The 19,272-nt window shown below is 45.1% G+C and overlaps 2 protein-coding genes and 1 pseudogene across 2 annotated transcripts in view; all 3 read right to left on the minus strand.

Moving 5' to 3' along the window:
* The window catches only part of MEI1 (meiotic double-stranded break formation protein 1), a 76,177-nt gene extending 69,953 nt beyond the window's left edge, over window positions 1–6,224 (minus strand). Inside the window, exons 1-3 of the mRNA XM_076007829.1 lie at window positions 6,057–6,224; window positions 2,752–2,875; window positions 1,856–1,906 (exon numbers count right to left, since the gene is read on the minus strand). Coding sequence (XP_075863944.1) covers window positions 1,856–1,906; window positions 2,752–2,875; window positions 6,057–6,224 — 343 coding nt within the window. The remainder of the gene's footprint in view (window positions 1–1,855; window positions 1,907–2,751; window positions 2,876–6,056) is intronic.
* A 7,916-nt stretch (window positions 6,225–14,140) lies between these two features.
* LOC142873323 (uncharacterized) lies at window positions 14,141–15,342 on the minus strand (annotated as a pseudogene).
* LOC142873430 (uncharacterized) lies at window positions 15,268–17,746 on the minus strand. The gene is made up of 2 exons (XM_076007830.1): window positions 15,419–17,746; window positions 15,268–15,351 (listed from the first exon to the last, which is right to left on the minus strand). The coding sequence occupies exons 1-2, from the start codon at window positions 17,744–17,746 to the stop codon at window positions 15,268–15,270; spliced, it is 2,412 nt and encodes an 803-aa protein (XP_075863945.1).
* Between the last annotated feature and the right edge of the window lie 1,526 nt (window positions 17,747–19,272).

The raw sequence follows: 19,272 nt of genomic DNA on the forward strand, positions 1-19,272 counted from the left end.
GTGAGCTAGGCTGATGCCATGGCACTCTAGCCCAGGCAACAGAGTGAGAATCTGTCTCAAAAACAATTAATTAATTAAACTTCTATTAGATATCAAGGTATGATATCTTCAGATTTTTAAATGTGAAGAAATACAAATATATTTTAAATATATAAATATATTTTAGACTTAAATATTTAAATATATTAGTAAATATATTTATATCCCATTAAGCTGATAATAGAAACTAGAAAGAGATGGCGAGGCTGTAGGAAGAAGGGATTTGCTCCTTCCTTTTTGTTTCATATGGGTTTCCTGTCTGCTTCCTATTCCTATGAGTATTACCTTAACATTCTTTTTTTTTTCAGAGACAGGGTCTTACTATGTTGCCCAGGTTGGGCTGGAACTCCTGGACTCAAATGATCCACTTTCCTCAGTCTCCCAAGTAGCTGGGACTACAGGTACATGCCACCACACACAGCACTTTATCTCTTTACCCTAACAGTGGCAATGCCTTTCCCTAACAGCAGCTGAATCTAGTTTGCAATTTTCCAGAGCCAGCTGCATTTCACCCTCCTCTCCTAGAGACACCAGTATCATCTAGTCCAGTGGTCCCCAACCTTTTTGGCACCAGAGACCGGTTCCATGGAAGACAATTTTTCCACAGACCGGGGCAGGGAGGGGCAGGGATGGTTTCAGGATGACTCAAGCGCATTACAGTTATTGTGCAGTCAAACCTCTCTCTAACGATAATCTGTATTTGCAGCCACTCCCCAGTGCTAGCATCACTGCCTCAGCTCCGCCTCAGATCATCAGGCATAAGAATCTCATAAGTGCACAACCTAGATCCCTTGCATGCACAGTTTACAGTAGGGCTCGAGCTCCTGTGAGAACCTAATGCTGCTGCTGTTCTGACAGGAGGCAGAGCTCAGGCAGTGATGCTAGCCATGAGGAGTGGCTGTAAATACAGATGAAGCTTCACTTGCTAGCTCACTCCTCACCTCCTGCTGTGTGGCCCAGTTCCTAACAGGCCACAGACCAGTACTGGTCCACAGCCTGGAGGTTGGAGAACACAGATTTACCTAATGCCCATTCTCAGAGGCCTGAGTTCCAGCCCCATGGGATCCCCTCCTCCAGGCTCAGAACCAGCTCTTTCCAATTAGCATCCCCTCCTCAGAGGTCTGAATTTCATATGGGGGACTCTCCTCCAAACTTCTAAGTTTTAACAATTCCAAGCTCCTCTCTTTGTTTCCCCAGCCCCAGGGTGGGAGCTGCTTTCTGTAATTGCTACCTTCATAAAAACGTGGTTGTTCTCTTTTTGCTTCTTCAGTTACCTACTTAATAAGTCTTTAAAGTTTTTTTCTATTCAAATATCTGGTGTGATTTCTATTTCATGACTGGATCCTGACTGGGACAGTTCTCACTCTCTCCACAAGAATCCTCCCATCCCAGTGCTCTTGCCTTCTTTCTCTACAAGCCCTTTGTAGGTAAACTCATGCACTTCAACAGCTTTAACCTCTATTTGTGTACAGATAACTTTCAATGAACCTATATGAAATGTAATAAAAAACAGAGTTTTATACATGCCTTTGAAATAGCACTCATTAATTCTATTTACTAGTCAGTCAATCTCTTCTCCAGATTATAAATTCTTAGAGGACAGGAACTATGTCTTATCCATCTATGTATTCCTGTACAGTACCTAGCATAGAATAGATGCCCAAGAAAGAAATGTACAATTAATTATTGACAATTAATTAAGTTCTGCTTATCTGTCTCTAAATGGACAATTTCACCAAGGCCTCAAGCAACCAGAGCTGTAATTCCAGCTAATACTCCTAGCTTCAAATGCTAGATACACACGGTTTCACCTTACCTTCAATACAAAGATCTGTTACACTCCCATCTTCCACATTGCATAATAGTCCTTGGAGCAGGGGAAGGTAAGAAAGGGATGGTTAAGTTTTTCTTCTAAGAGAAACAGACACACAGAGGCACAATGTGGATTCTAAGACTAATAGCAGCTTTACAGTATCTCAGCTAAATTCTACCCTCAACATCAAACACCTAGACTTTCAATGACCCACCCTGGCTTTTAAAAGATAAGGATTGTCAATGTGATATAGCAGAAAAACCATGTGCTCTGGAGTCTGCGATAGACCTGGGGTGCAATTCTGGCTCTTCCATTTGTTAGCTATGACCTCCCTGAGCCTTGGCAATCATCCTCTCTCCCATAAAGGACTGTCTTAGCAGTTAAAAGCCTAAGAAGTCTCTGGCTCAGAAAAGCACCCACTACATGTTAGCTGCCCTCCTCCCCAAAAGGACTCATTCCATTAGACATTATAGTCATATTAAAAGAAGGGACCTCAGATAAAATTTAATCTATTACACTTTACACATGAAGAAACTAAGGCCCAGGAGAGGGAAAGTAACTTGATCAGGGTGACACCCAAGTCAGCAGACTCCATTCTGGACCTTCTGATCCTGTGCAAAGACCATATAGACTGGACTCTTGGAAGGATCGTGCTTTCCCATATTCATCTTCAAAACTTTACTAACCTTTTCGCTCTAGTAAAGCCAGTTACCATAAAATGCACATGTATCTTACAAAAGGAGCCATATATACATCATCATGACAAAACAATTTGCTAATAAACTGTTACAATACAAAAAGTCTAAATCATCTTTCCAAGACCATTTCTCCTAGACCCCAAAAGCAAATATACTTGCTATACATGCAAAACTCATATCAAGTTTCCTTTTTAATCTCACCAAAAAGCATGCTTATGAAGTGGTTGCAGACTCTCTGGTCCTGAGCCACCAGCTGTGTGACCAAGGAGGCATGCCTCACAAGGGCATCTCGGAAGCAGGACAACACATGCTTCTTGCGCACCACCTTGAAGCAAATGAAGGAAAATATTCAATAGCAACCACGTCTTAACCATTCTGAACCCAAACAATTATAATTTCCAAATACAATTACATGATGGTACTGGAAAGATCATTTCAACTATGGTGAGATCAAGTATGGAAAAGGGCATCATTTACACAAAGGAATCCATGTGTTCATACAGAGGATTATACATAAGCTAAGGTTCCTAATGCCCTGTACCTATATAGCATTTTTTTTTTTTTTTTTGAGACAGAGTCTCACCTTGTTGCCCAGGCTAGAGTGAGTGCTGTGGCGTCAGCCTGGCTCACAGCAACCTCAATCTCCGGGGCTCAGCGATCCTACTGCCTCAGCCTCCCGAGTAGCTGGGACTACAGGCATGCCCGGCTAATTTTTTGTATATATATTTTTAGTTGGTCAATTAATTTATTTCTATTTTTGGTAGAGACGGGGTCTCACTCAGGCTGGTTTCGAACTCCTGACCTTGAGCAATCCGCCCGCCTCGGCCTCCCAAAATGCTAGGATTACAGGCGTGAGCCACCGTGCCGGCCCTTATATAGCATTTTACTCTTCACAAATCATTCACCAGCTCATTTAAGCCCAACAAGTGAGTGAAGCAAGCAAAAATAGATATTATTGTTGCCATTTTGGAGATGAGAGAACTGAGGCTTGGAGATTTTCCCAATGATTCAAATCTAAGTCTCCAACCACATCTTGTCTAAGGTCCATGCTCTTTCCACTTCAATAGTCTGGGGAAGTGATACTGGGGCCCCTTAATGACAGAGGTAAGTAGAGAAAACATATTCTTCTATTCAATGTAGGCGCAAATTCTCACACTTCCCTGTACAGGGAACTGGGTGGTAGTTGTGCAAAGTGCCCAAGACAGTGGCAAAATTAGGTCAAAATAGGGTGAGCACTGAGGATAGGACTGGAACACAGGTACAACTGACTAAACACCTCTTCAATTGGTAAGAGCCAAGGTTAAGAAAAGTATATTCAATAAAAGGCGAAATTGCCTCTCTTATTGCCTCTAACCTGTGCTATTGTAAGTCTTCTGTTTTTCTTTCGCTTATTCATCCTACATAATAAATTAAGCTAACGATCTAAATAAGCTACTCAGAAAATCTGAATAACTCCCCTTCAATTGACAGCTTAGGTTCAAACTCCTTACCTTGGATTCATACTCTACAAGGAACTGACCTCAACCTGCCTCTCCAATTTCATCTCCTTCAATTTCCCTTCACTCTGATTATCCTCCATACTCATCACTCTAATACCTACCTCCTGGGATAAGCTTCCCATCTCCTCTAGTCCAAATCACCCATCTTCTTAAACAGAATTCAAATGCTTTCTCCTCTGAGAAACTTTTCCTAATTTCCCTCCTTACCCCGCACAGCACTTGACCACAAACATGTCCATTCTTCTAAATTCCCAGTATAATGTGCTCCCTTATTTTCTCTCCATATATACTGTCTTATTCATCTCTGATTCACTGTCCAAGAATAGAAGCCCCAGAACTTCTGGCCTCAGTGGAATCTCAGAGGTTATTAGCTAGTTCAGTGTTTCTCAGAGTGTGGTCTGGGGGCCTTTGGGGGTGCCCAAAACCTTTTCTGGAGGTGCACAAGATCAAAATTATTTTCATATATTAAAATGTTCTTGGCCTTTTACAGTCTTATTCTCACACCTGTACAGTGGATTTTTTTCAAAGACTACATGGCATATGATATTGCAACAGATTGAATGCAGAAATACAGCTGTCTTCTTTTAAGCCAGACATTAAAGCAACTTGCAAAAATGTAAAACAATGCCATTTCTTTCACTGTCTTTTTTGTTTTGGGAAAATACAATTATTTTTAAAATTACTTATATGCCACAGAACTGTACATTTAAAAAAGAGCTAAAATGGTAAATTATATGTTGTGTATATTTTACACAATAAAAAATTTCTTATGTTAATATGTAATGGTTTACTATTTTTAAATGAATTAACAAATCTTTACATTTTGTTTTTACTTCTAATACAGTATATATCAGTGGATATAACCCACATAAGTAAGCTTTTGAGAGTTAACTTTTTTTTTTTTGAGACAAGGTCTTGCTCTGTTGCCTGGGCTAGTGTGAGGTGGTCATCACAGGTCGCTGCAACCTCAAACTCCTGGACTCAAGGGATCCTCCTGCCCCAGTCTCCCGAGTAGGTAGGACTAGACACGTGCCATAATAGTCCACTAAGTTTCCTATTTTTTGTAGAGACAGAGTCTCACTATGTTGCTCAGGCTGGTCAAACTCTTGGCCTCAAGCGATCTTCTCGCCTTGGCCTCTCAAAGTGCTAGGATTACAAGCGTGAGCCACCTTGCCTGGCCTGGAGTTAACAATTTTTAAAAGTGTAAAGGAATCCTGAGATCAAAAAATTTGAGAACTGCTAATCTAGCCCATCCTCCGCCAAGACATGCATTCCCCTCGCATGAATTTCAGAGAAAACTGATTTCCCAAACTCTACTTGGATGCCTCCCTCCATAGACAAAAACTCACTGCAAAGGTGGGTATAGGCATTGGAGGAACAGGCCGCTCTGCCTACTAGAAAGGTCTTCCCATTCACCCTGGTTCTGTGTGGCTGCAATCTCCACCTGTCATTCCTGCCATCACTGAGAGTAGGCAGCCCCTCCTCCACATTTACATCCCCAGACAGCTAAAGGGGATGAGAAATGCCCACCGCGCGTGTGCCTGCCCACAGTGTGAGTGGAGACTAAACCGGGAGGATGCCTGAGCTAAGGCTGAATCCTGGAGAAATGGAGACCGGGACAGCAAAGGGCAGGGCGGGTAGAGGGAAGGGGACAAGAAGGCGGGAAGGCACGCAAGTGAGACTTGGTGAGATCCAGATTTAGCGGGGACAGGGAGAGGCCCATTGGAGGCGCACAGCCAGGAGGCCGATTTGGGAAGGGGCTGCCTGGGCTCAGAGCGGGGTGGTCTGCAAGAGGGACTGGGGCTGAGGTGGGACATGAAAGGCCGCCTTGGCAGGGTGAAGGGTTAGGGCCGATGGGGGGAGGAGATTAAATAAGGTGGTGGGCCGGGTTTAGCTTCGGGAAGAGGGTGCGTCGGGTTCACGCGAGCTGGTCTGGCGCGCGCCAGGCCCCGTTTGGTGAGGGAAATACCCGAGCCCGGGTCTTCAGGGTAGGGGTTCCGCCCGCACCGACACGCCGCGCCCCGGCAGCAGCTCCAGCGCGCAGGCCAGGCAGAGGCGTGGGGACACCGGCAGCAGCCAGCGCGCATCGTGCCGGTAATGAGCCCTCTCCAAGAGCAGCACCGCCTCTTCGCCCCTCCCGGGCCCGGGAGGGTCCGCCGGAGGTCTCACAGCCATATCCTCGCTTGTGCTCTGCTGAGGCGACCTCGTTTCCCGCGCAGCTTGCGCGCAAGCGCACTTGGAGAGAGACGCGCGCCTGTGTGCAGTGCGCCCGCGCGGGCCGAGTGCTCCGCAAGCTTTGGTGAGAGGCGGCCCCTCAGGCCAGCGGTGGGCGCGAGGACTCTGGAGCGTGTCGTACCAAACCCAGGGCGGTTTGTTCTTAGAGCCCGCAGGAATTAGTCTTCTCCACCCGGAAGGTAGGAAAGCATTTATAAGGTAGCTATCATTAGCCTTGGAAAAGGAAAGAAAGGAAGCAATCTATTTCTACTATTTTTTACAAAGTAAAATAAATGATTTCAGGGATTTTTATCTAAAAGCAATTAGAATTATTTTATTTATTTATTTATTTATTTTATGATTATTTTTCTTTAGAGGCGGGCTGTTGCTCTGTTGCCCAGACTAGAATGCAGTGGCAGAAATCACAGCCCACTGCAGCCTCTAACTCTTGGGCTCAAGGGATCTTCTCACTTCAGCCTCAGGAGTAGCTGGGCCTACAAATAAATGTAGGCCACCATTCCTGGGTAGAATTATTATTTTTCCTTTTCTCAAAGAATCTAAGACACTCCCTTTAAAATCTCCTTTCACAGAGGGCTGCACGGCACCTGGCACTGTCTAAGTGCACAGGGAATACTGAAAAAGAAAAGATACTTCTTTATTAACAATAAATGTTCATATATTGTATTTACCATAAAATATATTAACAATAACAATCCATCAATCAACAGGGGTTAATTTAGCACCAACGAGCCCAGCAACTGGTTAATGTTGAAGGGGGTAAGTTCAAGAGGTGTGTTCACACTTCCGAGGCACTGTGAGTGAGTGGAAAAAATGCCCTCCATGACAGAATAGTTTGGAAAACAATAGTTTGATATTCAATCAAATATTATGAAATAGTGTTTGGAAAAAGTAGACATTAATGCAGAAAAATGGCCATTAAAATGCTAAGTGTACAAAAGATGCAAGATTATATATATACAATTATATAAAATAAATAAACTTAACATTTATTTCAACATCTCTTAAATATAGATAGCATTAATACCTATTCAAGAAAATAAAAAAATATGATATATGTTCTAGTCTTTCACTATACACTTTTACAACAGCAAAGTGCAAAGGTTTGTAAACTGCTTTCTTTCAGAGAAAAATATATCATGTACACCTTCCACATCATTACTTTCTTTTTTTCTTTTTTTAAGAGACAGGGTCTCGCTGGTACCCAGGCTGGAGTGCAATGGAACAATCACCACACTGCAGCCTTGAACTCCCACCTCAGCCTCCCTAGTAGCTGGGACTACAGGTATGAACCACTGCACCCACCCTAAATATTATTCTATATATTAATACTTTTGAACTGTTGACAGAGTATTATTCTATTTGACAAAAAAGAGCCAGAAACTGTGCTAGGAGCAAGGGGATTCACAAGGAAGCAAGAGGAGATAGTCCTTGCCCTCAAGGAACTTAAGTGCTCACACCTATAATCCTAGCATATAGAAAAAATTAGCTGGGCATGGTGGCGCATGCCTGTAGTCCCAGCTACTCGGGAGGCTGAGGCAGGAGGATCGCTGAGCCCAGGAGTTTGAGGTTGCTGTGAGCTAGGCCGATGCCACGGCACTCTAGCCCAGGCAACAGAGTGAGACTCTGTCTCAAAAAAAAAAAAAAAAAAAAAGGAACTAAAGTTCAGTCAAGAAGACAGACAAGCAAACAATTACAATGGAGTACTCTCTCTCTCTCTCTCTATTAGTTATCTATTGCTACATAACAAATTATCCCATGTAGTGGGTTGAATGGTGACCCTCAAAAAGATACATCCACATCTGCTATAGACTGAATTTGTCCCCCCAAAATTCGTATGTTGAACTCCCAATGTGATTATATTTGGAGATGGGGCCTTTAGGAGGTAATTAAAGTTACATGAGTTCATAAGGGTTGGCCCCTAATCCAAAAAGATTGGTGGCCTTATAAGAAAAGGAAGAGATATCTCTCTTCCTCTCTCTCTCTCTCTGCACATACATCAAGTAAAGACCATGTGAGAACATGGGAGATGATGGCCATTTGCAAGCCAAGAAAAAAAAAACCTTACCAGACACCAAATTGGTTACAATCTTGATCTTGGACTCCTAGTCTCCAGAACTGTGAGAAAATATATTTCTGTTATTTTAAGCCACCAAGTTTATATCAATTAGTTACAGTAGCCATAGGCAACTAATACACCCCAAAATTTTGCACCTTAAAACAATAAATGTTTATTATATCATAGTTCTATGGATCAGGAATCTAGGCACAGCTTAGCTAGGTGACTCTTGCTTGGTCTCTCAGGAGGATGTAGACAAGCTGTGTCAGCTGAGGCTTCAGTCACCTGACGGCTCACCGTGGCTGAAGCTGAAGGATCTGCTTCTAAGCTCGCTCACATGATTGGTGGCAGGATTCAGTTCCTTGCAGGCGGTTAGACTGACAGCCTCAGTTTCTTTTCTTTTCTTGAAACTTCTTTTCTTTTCTTGAAACTTCTTTTCTTTTCTTGAAACTTCTTTTCGTTTCTTTTCTTGAAACTTCTTTTCTTTTCTTTTCTTTTCTTTTCTTTTCTTTTCTTTTCTTTTCTTTTCTTTTCTTTTCTTTTCTTTTCTTTTCTTTTCTTTTCTTTTCTTTTCTTTTCTTTTTTTGAGACAGAGTCTCACTCTGTTGCCCAGGCTAAAATGCCGTGGGGTCAGCCTAGCTCACAGCAACCTCATACTCCTGGGTTCAAGCAATCCTTCTGCCTCAGCCTCCCGAGTAGCTGGACTACAGGCATGCGCCACCATGCCTGGCTAATTTTTCCTATGTATTTTTAGTTGGCCAATTAATCTCTTTCTATTTTTAGTAGAGATAGGCTTTCACTCTTGCTCAGGCTGGTCTCAAACTCCTGACCTTGAGCGATCCTCCTGCCTCGGCCTCCCAGAGTGCTAGTATTACAGGCGTGAGCCACTGTGTCCGGCCCAGCCTCAGTTTCTTGATGGCTGTTGTCCAGTGGCCTCTTCAGTTCCTTGCCACATGTAACTTTCCATAAGGCAGTTCACAACGTGGAGGGTGGTTTCCCTCAGGGAGTAAGTGAGAGTGCAAGACAGGTGCCCAAGATGGAAGCTACAGTCTTTGTAGCCTAATCTTAGACATGACACTCCATGACTTCTGCTGTATCCCATTTGTTAGAAGTGAGTCACTACATCCAGTCCACACTCAATGAGAGATTACACAAGGGCATAAAAACCAGAAGGTAGGGATCACTGGGAACCATCTTAGAGGCTGCCTGTCACAATATAAGTGCCATAGTAAAATAAAACAGGAAAAAAATACATTGGAACATTAACTGGGTGATAGGATTAAGGGTTAATTTTTCTTTTCTGAATTTTCCTAAAGTCTTTTTTTTTTTTTTTTTTGAGACAGATTCTCGTTCTGTTGCCCAGGCTGGAGTGCAGTGGCCTCATCATAGCTCACTGCAACTTCAAACTCCTGGGCTCAAGTGATCTTCCTACCTCAGCATCCTGAGTAACTGAAGATACAGGTGCGTGCCCCCATGCATGCTAATATTTCTGGTTTTTTATAGAGATAGGGTCTCGCTCTTACTCAGGCTGGTCTTTTTTTTTTTTTTTTTTTTTTTTTTGAGACAGAGTCTCGCTTTGTTGCCCAGGCTAGAGTGAGTGCCATGGTGTCAGCCTAGCTCACAGCAACCTCAAACTCCTGGGCTCAAGCAATCCTGCTGCCTCAGCCTCCCAAGTACCTGGGACTACAGGCATGTGCCACCATGCCCTGCTAATTTTTTCTATATATATTAGTTGGCCAATTAATTTCTTTCTATTTATAGTAGAGACAAGGTCTCGCTTTTGCTCAGGCTGGTTTCAAACTCCTGATCTTGAGCAATCCGCCCGCCTTGGCCTCCTAGAGTGCTAGGATTATAGGCATGAGCTACCGCGCCCAGCCCAGGCTGGTCTTGAACTCCTGGCCTTAAGCAATTCTCCTGGCATTAGCCTCCCAAAGTGCTAGGATTACAGGTATGAGCCACCATGCCCAGCCTTCTAAACTCTCTTTAATGTGCATGTATGACTTTTACTTATTATTTTTATTTTTATTTTTTTTGAGACTCTGTTGCCCAGGCTGGAGTGCAGTGGCACAATTATAGCTCACTGCAACATCAAACTTCTGGCCTTAAGGGATCCTCCCATATTGGCCTCCCAAAGTGGTAGGATTACTGGCATGAGCCACCATGACTGGCTGACATGTATAATTAAAAAATAGGAAAGATAAGGCAACAAAAGTAAAAACAGACAAATTTAACTTCACGAAAATTTAAATATTTTGTGCATCAAAAGGTAGTATCAGGCCGGGCGTGGTGGCTCATGCCTGTGATCCTAGCACTCTTGGAGGCTGAGGCGGGAGGATTGCTCAAGGTCAGGAGTTTGAAACCAGCCTGACCAAAAGCAAGACCCCGTCTCTACTAAAAATAGAAAGAAATTAATTGGCCAACTAAAAATATATAGAAAAAATTAGCCGGGCATGGTGGCACATGCCTATAGTCCCAGCTACTCAGGAGGCTGAGGCAGAAGGACTGCTTGAGCCCAGGAGTATGAGGTTGCTGTGAGGTAGGCTGATGCCACAGCACTCTAGCCTGAGCAACAGAATGAGACCCTGTCTCAAAAAAAAAAAAAAAAGGCAGCATCAGCAGGGCATAGTGGCATGTGCCTATAGTCCTAGCTACTCAGGAGGCTGGGATGGGAGGATCACTTGACCCCAGGAATTCAAGTCCAGTCTGGGTAACATGGCAAGACCCCATTTCCGGGGTAGGGGGTGGGGAGAGGGAAGTAATGTAAACAGAGTAAAAAGGCAACCCATGGAATGGGAGAAAATATTTTCAGATCACATATCTGAGAAGGCATTGATATCTAGAATATATACAGAAGTCCCAAAACTCAAAAAAACTCCAAACCTGCTTCGAAAATGAGCAAAGGACTTGAATAGATATTTGTCCAAAGAAGATATATAAATGGCCAATAAGCACATGGAAGGTGCTCAACATCACTAATCATTAGAGAAATGCAAATCAAAACTACAATGAGGCCGGGCGCGGTGGCTCACGCCTGTAATCCTAGCACTCTGGGAGGCCAAGGCGGGCGGATTGCTCAAGGTCAGGAGTTCAAAACCAGCCTGAGCGAGACCCCGTCTCTACCATAAAAATAGAAAGAAATTAATTGGCCAACTAATATATATATATAAAAATCAGCCGGGCATGGTGGCTTGTGCCTGTAGTCCCAGCTACTCGGGAGGCTGAGGCAGGAGGATCGCTTGAGCCCAGGAGTTTGAGGTTGCTGTGAGCTAGGCTGACGCCACGGCACTCACTCTAGCCTAGGCAACAAAGCGAGACTCTGTCTCAAAAAAAAAAAAAAAAAAACTACAATGAGATAGCATCTCCCACCACCTCCTACCCATTAGGATAGCTACCATCCGAAAAACAGAATATAACAAGTGTGGTGAAGATGTGGAGACACTGGAACACTTGTGTACTGTTGGTGGGAATATAAAATGGTGTAAAACAATATGACAGTTGCTCAAAAAATTAAAATAGAACTATCATATAATCCAGCAATTCCACTTCTGGGTATAGCATAGTCACAAAGAGATATTTGTACATCTACATTCATAACAGCATTTTTCACAGTAGCTGAAAGATAGAAACAACTCACATGTCTGTTGATATTAATAGAATAATAGAATTAATAGAATAAATAAGCAAAATATAGTGTAAATATATGCACAATGGAATATTATTCAGCCTTAAAAAGGAAGGAAATTCTGACATATGCTACAACATGGTTGAACCTTAACCCTTTGCACTCAGATGTCAAGTGCGACTCCACATGCTTAGCAAAAATTATAGAGATTAAAATTACTCTTTGAATGTATCAATAATTTGAAATATTAAAAAATCCAAATAAATAAGTTTGTATGAAAAGAAACTCCAGTTTTTTATTCTACTGCCGCGCTTTGTAAAATCTGGTGTATTTAAAAAGTTAAAACGTTAAATCCCGAGTAGAATAAAGGAATCAAGAAAAAAGCAAGCGAGTACAAAGGGTTAAGGATATTATGAAATAAGCCAGTCATGAAAAGACAAATATTGTATGATTACACTTACATTAATATGAGATACATAGAGTAATCAAAATCATAAAGACAGAGAGTAGAATGGTGGTTGAATGGGAAGTTATTGTTTAATGGACACAGTTTGTTTTACGAGACAAAGAGTTATGGAGATGGATGCTAGTGATAGTTGTACAACATTATGAATATATTTAATACCACCGAACTATACTTTTAAAAATGACTAAAATGGTAAATTTTATGTTATGTGTATTTTATCACAATACAAAAATGACTTATTTACTGGGGTTTTTTTAAAGACAGGGTCTCGCTGTATTGCCCAGGCTGCAGTGCAGTGGTGTGATCATAGCTCACTGCAGCCTTGAATTCCTGGGCTCAAGTGATCCTCCTACCTCAGCTCTCGAGTTGCTAGGACTACAGGCACACACTGCCACGACCAGCTAATTCTCCTTTTTTTATTGCTGCTCCTTTTTTATTGCCCAGACTAGTCTCAAAACTCCTGGGCTCAAGTGATCCTCCTACCTCAGCCTCCCAAAGTGCTGGGACTATAGGCAATATTATTATTTTTTAAATAGGAAAGAAGAGTGAAAGGAAAGAATGAAAGAGAGAAGGGGAAAAGGGGAGAGAAGGAGAGAGGAGAGAGGAGGAAGGAGAAAACCTGAATTAAATTTCCAGCCCCAGTACTCACTGATTTAGGCTCTATGAGCTTAAATCAGTTTCTACCAGCTTAAGTGATCTACAGAATTATCATAAGACATAATACTCATTGGCTCAGAAGTTTCAGACTTGACTAAAGTAAATGATTTGCTCTGTGATATCCCACAGTGAACCAGGCAAAGCAACAAATAATTGTGGTTGGCGGTATATGAGAATTGAAGAAGTGGGATGTTTTTTCCATGAAGTCTGCTCTTGGGCAGCAGAACCCCAGCAGGACAGCTGCACAGTGATCATCTCCCTTCTTTGTACCCAAAAGGACCTGAATAATGGTGTCCCATGCAGATCACCACCCCTCCCCAAAAGCAGCTGAGGCTGACTGAGACCGAATATCCTGCTGCAATCAGGATGAACTTGGGACTAGGGCAAGACAGAACCATGATAGAAACCTCAGTGCACCTTACTGTGAGGAACTTAGAGAGGAGGTGTTTAGGAGATGACCTTGAGCTGACCTACATTCCCTAAACCTTCAAAACCACAGGATGGCAGTGGCTTATACCCTACCCACAAAATATCCCAAATCCCAAAAGGCTCAGATTGGGGGCTTACTGCTGGGGCTTGGCCAACTGTGGAGACCAGAAAAGATGTGCCAGAGAAATCAGAACCCCACAGGGCCCAAATAGGCAATTTTATTAGAGGCTTTCAGGGAAGCAGGACACTCTCAAGCCTTCTCTGATGTGTCCTGAGGACTCTGGGCCTGAGGCCTACTTTTTAAAGCCACAATGGAAAAGAAAAAACCTCAAATGCTTCATAAAACCAAACTTTTTGGATGCTGGTAGATTCTGTGGGACCCCACGTGAATTCCTAGGAGCTGTCTGACCCTGGGGGCTCTCTGTCTTGGGAAGACTGGCACCAGCACAGCAGTGACCTGGTGGCTGAAGGTTCCTCTCCAAAGAAGTATGGTCTCCAATGCTGTCCTTCTCTGCTTGTGGGTCACCCAATTTGGGAAGCAGGGTAGGATCAGGTTCCCTCACGCTTAAGTGGGGGTCTGAGTGCTGGGGCTTGGCCAGCTGTGGGGAGCAGGACATCTTGTTCAGAAGGGTCCCATCCCGCCTTGCTGCAGCAGAGTGGAGACTCCCTTGGATGCTGACAGTTTCTGTGGAATCAGATGAAGGCTGCTGCCCAGCACCTCTGCCTTCGGCAGGTTCCAGGCTTTCTCTTCTCCAGTCTGTGGGCTGCTGACATTTGGGTCTGGGAGGCTTAGAGGCCTCCCAAGATGTACACTCCTTCCTCCAGGGGTCATGGCCTGCCATGGAGGATGAAGTCCTCACTCTGCTGGGAGGCCTATCTGCCATCCGTGAGACGCCTGGCCTGACCATTTTCCTGCCCCTTCTGTTCTCACTGGAAGGCTCTCGGAAGCTTTCTGGGCCACACCAGCTCCTGGACTCTGCTGCAGGCCTGGGGTTCCTGGGAGCAGGGAGCTTGGCGCTAGGAGCAGTTTCCTGGATGTCCTGTGAGTCTCTGGCGCCCCCTGGTTGCATGACTCTCCTGGGCTTTTCAGGCTGGGTGGAAATATCCATGGACTCTGACCTGTCTGGTCTATACTTCTCCAGAGCTTGGGCCTGTGTAGGAAGTTTTGAGCTTTTTCTGCTGAGGGGCTGAACCCTCTGGAACTTCTCTGGGGTCTTAGGGCTTGGCATGGAGCCCTGGGGCTCACAATGTCTTTCCTGCTGCCCTTGGAGCTCCTGGCCTGTGTATAATCCGGGGAACCTCACCCCAGCAAGGGGCAATGAACAAGATCCTAAGAAGTTAAACAACAGATAGGACTCCAGGATCCTCCGGGGAAGGCCCCACTGCAGGTGTGCAATTCTCCGCTTCATGAGGGACTCCAGGAGCAGGTGTTTGCTCTTCTTGAGGACTGGTAACTTGGGTGGGACAGTGAAAGCAGTGAGAGCACCCACCAGAGCTGTGTCAGCTTCAGGAGCTTGGCCACACAGAAGAGGGGGGCAGGCAGAGGGCACATGGCTCCAGGGCTGCCCAGTGGGGCTGGAAGCCTTCTCTGCATCCACCCTTTTGTCCCTTTGTCTTCTTCTCTGGGATTTAGATTGGGCCTGAATCCCCTGCTGGGAGGCTGGACTGACCCCCGCTCTGTGCTGCCTGGGAGGGGCTGTGCCCTGGCTGGCCAGAGGCTTCATCTCAGGACAGGGAGCAGGGGCTAAACCGTTCACAGCCACTGTCTGTTCCGGTTCCGTGGACCCATATCCAGAACCAGTGAAGGCTGGAGGCCGTGCTGGGCTGTGCTGCCTACCTGTGGGCCCCTCACTCCCAGAACAGTCAGCCTGGAGACTAGCCCTGGCAATATCCTTTCCTCTCACCTGATCCTTGCTTCCTCCCATTGGTTCTCGAGGCTCTCCAGCATCCTCAGCTCTGCATTTTCTCTGGCTCCCAACATCCTGGAGTTCTGCAGCATCCTCATCTCCACCCTCTTTCTGGTTTCCTTGCCCTTGTGCCTGGATCTCTCCATCAATTTCACTTCTTAACTGTCCCTGGTCCCCTTTCCCAGGAGCCTGGGTCTCTGTACCATCATCACCTGTGGTTCCTCTCGGGTTTATTGTCCCTTGTATTTGACTTTCTTCATCATTCCCACCTCCAATCTGTTCCTGGTTCTTCCACTCTAATGAACAGGCATTTTCATTAACTTTGCTTTTTAAGAGTCTCTGGTTCTTTTCCCTAAGTCTCTGGATCTTTCTACCATCCTCACTTCCAGCCTCTCTCTGGTTTCTCTTCTCTGATGCCTGATTTTCTGTAATGTTCTTCCCTCCAGTCTGCTCCCAGTTCCTCCTCCCTGGTGAGTGGCTTCCTCCATTTTCACTACCTAACTGTCCCTGGTTCTCGCTCTCTGGGCTCTGGGTCTTTACGTGATCCTCATCTCCAGGTTCTCTCTGGTTTCTCTTCTCTGGGGCCTGAGTTTCTGTTTCAGTCTCACCTCCCATCTGCTCCTGGTTCTTCCACTCTGATAAAACGATCTTTCTATCAAGATTTTCTTTCCCAGGTGCCCAGATCTCTGCACCATCCTTACCTATAACTTCACTTAGGTTTCTCTTCCCTTGTATTTGAATTTCTGCACCATTCTCACCTCCAATCTGCTCCTCTTTCTTCAATTCTGCTGAATGGGTTTCTTCATCAATTTTACTTGTTAATTCGCCCCAGTTCTCTGCCTCAGTTGTCTGGGTCTTCCATCCTGCTGAATGGGTTTCTCCATCAATTTTACTTGTTAATTCGCCCCAGTTCTCTGCCTCAGATGTCTGGGTATTTGCACCGTCCTCGCCTTTAAAATGTTCCTGATTCTTCCACTTTGGTATGTGAACCTTTCCATTAAATTCATTTCCTAACTGACCCTGATTTTCTTCCCCAGGTTGCTGGGTCTCTTTATAATCCTCACCTTTAACCCCTTTCAGGTTTCTTGGCCCTAGTGCCTGAATGTCTGTACCACTGTCATCTCCAAACTGCTCCTGGTTCTTCCTCCCTGCTAGATGGGTCTCTGTATGAGTTTCACCTCTTAATTGTTCCTGGTTCTTGGCCTTGGGTGCCAGAGTATTTGTACCATCCTCGTCTCCATCCTTTCTATGGTCTGTCTTCTCTGGTGCCTGAATTTCTGCTCTGTGGTCTCCTCCAATCTGGTTTTGATACGCCCAACATGGTATTTCGAATTGTTTATCAGTTTCACTTGCCACCAGTGTCCGGTTTCCCCAGCATGGTGCCTGGATCACCACCCAATCCTCCTCTCTTATCTCCTTGAGCTTCTTCCTGCTCATTATCTGGGTTTCCTCGGCATTCTTGTCTCTTCCCAGGCCTTGGTTTTCCCAGCCCAGTTGAATGTCATGTTTTAATAATTTCTGGTTCTCTCCTCTAGATGTTTGGGTCTTCCAGGCTTTCTCACTTCCACCCTGATCCTGCTTCTCCCACCCTGGTGTCTGGATCTCTGTAACCTCCTCACTTCCAATGTATTCCTGTTTTCCCCACTCCAGGGCCTGGGCCTCTACACCATCCTCTTTTTTCACTTCTCCCAGGTTCTCCTTCCTGAATGACGGCGTTTGCACAGCATCCTCACCTCCAACCTGATCCTTGTTTCTTCCGTCTTCTGTCTGAATTCCTGCACCAGCATCACCTCCAATCTGGTCTTGTTCCTGCACAGCATCCTCACCTCCAACCTGATCCTTGTTTCTTCCATCTTCTGTCTGAATTCCTGCACCAGCATCACCTCCAATCTGGTCTTGTTCCCCCCACTCTGGCATCTGGGTCTCCCCACCATTCTCACCTCCAGTCTGGTCCTGCTTCCCCAATCCTTGAGCCTGGATCTCTCCCTTATCCTCCCCTCTGGCCTGTTTCTTGTTTTTCCTCTCCACAGCATCCTCACCTCCATTCTTACCCTGGTTCCCCCACTCTGGTGTTTGAGTCTCTGCATCAGTTTTACATCTTAAGTGTTCTTGGTTCTCTCCCTTATGTGCTTGGGTTTCAGGAGGATTCTTACTTCCAGCTTCCCTTGGGTTTCTCTTCCCAAGTTCCTGAATTTTGACTCTATTCTTGACTCCCATCTGGTCCTGCTTCTCCCACCCTGGTGTCAGGATCTCGCCATCAGTTTCACTTATTACTAGTCTCTGGTTTTCATATTCCAGGACCTTAGTCTCTGCATCATCCTCCATACCAAAGGCTATGGGAAGTTGCCTCCCAGATGCCTGAATTTCCCAAGTATCTGCCCCTCTGCTCACTCTCTGGCTCACCCACTCTGGAGCCTGGATCTCTCTACTGTCCCCACTGCCTACGGTCTGTTTTTCACCCCTTGGAGCCCAGGCCTCTTGTGGGCAGTCCCAAGACTTCCAGGTACGCATTCCTAGTAGCTGGTTGGAAAGATCAGGCAGGAACTCTCTGGGGCAGAACTGTAGCCTCTGAGCTGAAGGGAGGTTTGGAAGAGAGGTGGCTAAGGTCATGGAGGTGGGACAGGACCTCATGCTGATGACAGGTTCCAGTGGCACCAACTTTCCCTGGGAGTGAACCAGTAGCTGCTCCATGTTTTGGCACATGTCCAAGGCAGGGTGAGTCCACCCATCACTGAGACACCAGGGTACCTGACATGCTTTCCAGGAACTTCCCTGAGGGAGCAGACAGGTGCTTGAAAAGGAGGTGGTACAAAAGATGGGCTCAGAGTGTGTGTGGGCACCCCAAGATAGGCCCTGACACAGGTGTTGTGGAGAGAGCAGGTACTGGGCCCATGACTCCTGGAGCCTCCTCTGGTATCCCCATCTCTTCTTTTGTGTCCACTGTTGGACATGAGCATCCAGGCCCCTGAACTTGCCAGGACTGAGGAAGAATTCAGGAGTTGGCCTGAAGAAAGTTTCATGTCTCATGGAGGGCACTGCCAACTTCTGTGGTGGCACCTGTAGGTTAGAACCGAGAAGCAAAATCCTTACACACATATTAGCTCGTATAATCCAAACAGATCAGGATTCTAGTCCCCACTATTCAGATGAGGATGGTTGGGCTCAGGAAAGGGGGAGTCACTTAAGTCACCCTTACAGCAAATGGTATTCATTCAAGAAGGACTAAGAGTTTTACTCTGGGCCAGGCACGGTCTATGGGCTGGGGGTACCAACATGAACAAGATACTAATAAAAGACCCTGTTAGGAGCTATACTCTAGAAATAGAAAAAATACAATCAATTATACAACATAATGTTTGGCATCAAAAAGTATTGTTATGGAAATAATAGCAGAGCAGGCAGTGGGATTAGCTCCTTCAAACAGAATTTTCAGGGAAGGCCTCTTGGAAGAGGTGGTGTGTGACTGAAGACCAGAATGAAGTGAGGGGAAAACCAAGTGACATCTGGGGAAAAAGCATTGTAAGCAGAGGAGACATTAAGTGCAAAGGCTTGAGGCTGGAACAAGATCATGTGTACAGGGAACAGCAATGAAGCTCAGGTGATCATAATGGAATCAGTAACAAGGAGAGCCCCAGGAGATGAGGTCAGGGATAAACACAGGATACATTTTATTGGGCCTTGGAGTTGCAGTTAGGAGTTTGCAGTTAGGAATTTTATTCTGAGTTTGACGGGGAGTGTATCGCAGGAGCCATCGCAGGTTTTGAGCAGTGAAGTACCATGATCTTTTCTTAAAAGTTTGTTTTGGGCCGGGCGCGGTGGCTCAAGCCTGTAATCCTAGCACTCTGGGAGGC

Source organism: Microcebus murinus, chromosome 10, assembly GCF_040939455.1.
Source record: "Microcebus murinus isolate Inina chromosome 10, M.murinus_Inina_mat1.0, whole genome shotgun sequence".
In the NCBI taxonomy this organism is placed as follows: domain Eukaryota; kingdom Metazoa; phylum Chordata; class Mammalia; order Primates; family Cheirogaleidae; genus Microcebus; species Microcebus murinus.

What these genes read in the sequence shown, in the direction of transcription:
- LOC142873430 (XM_076007830.1), bottom strand. Translation starts at nt 17,746, where the DNA reads ATGGAGGATGATGCAGAGACTAAGGTCCTGGAATATGAAAACCAGAGA. An exon ending in TGGGAGGAAGCAAGGATCAG is followed by an intron (nt 15,352 to 15,418) that starts GTGAGAGGAAAG and finishes AGGGGCCCACAG; the next exon opens with GTAGGCAGCACAGCCCAGCA.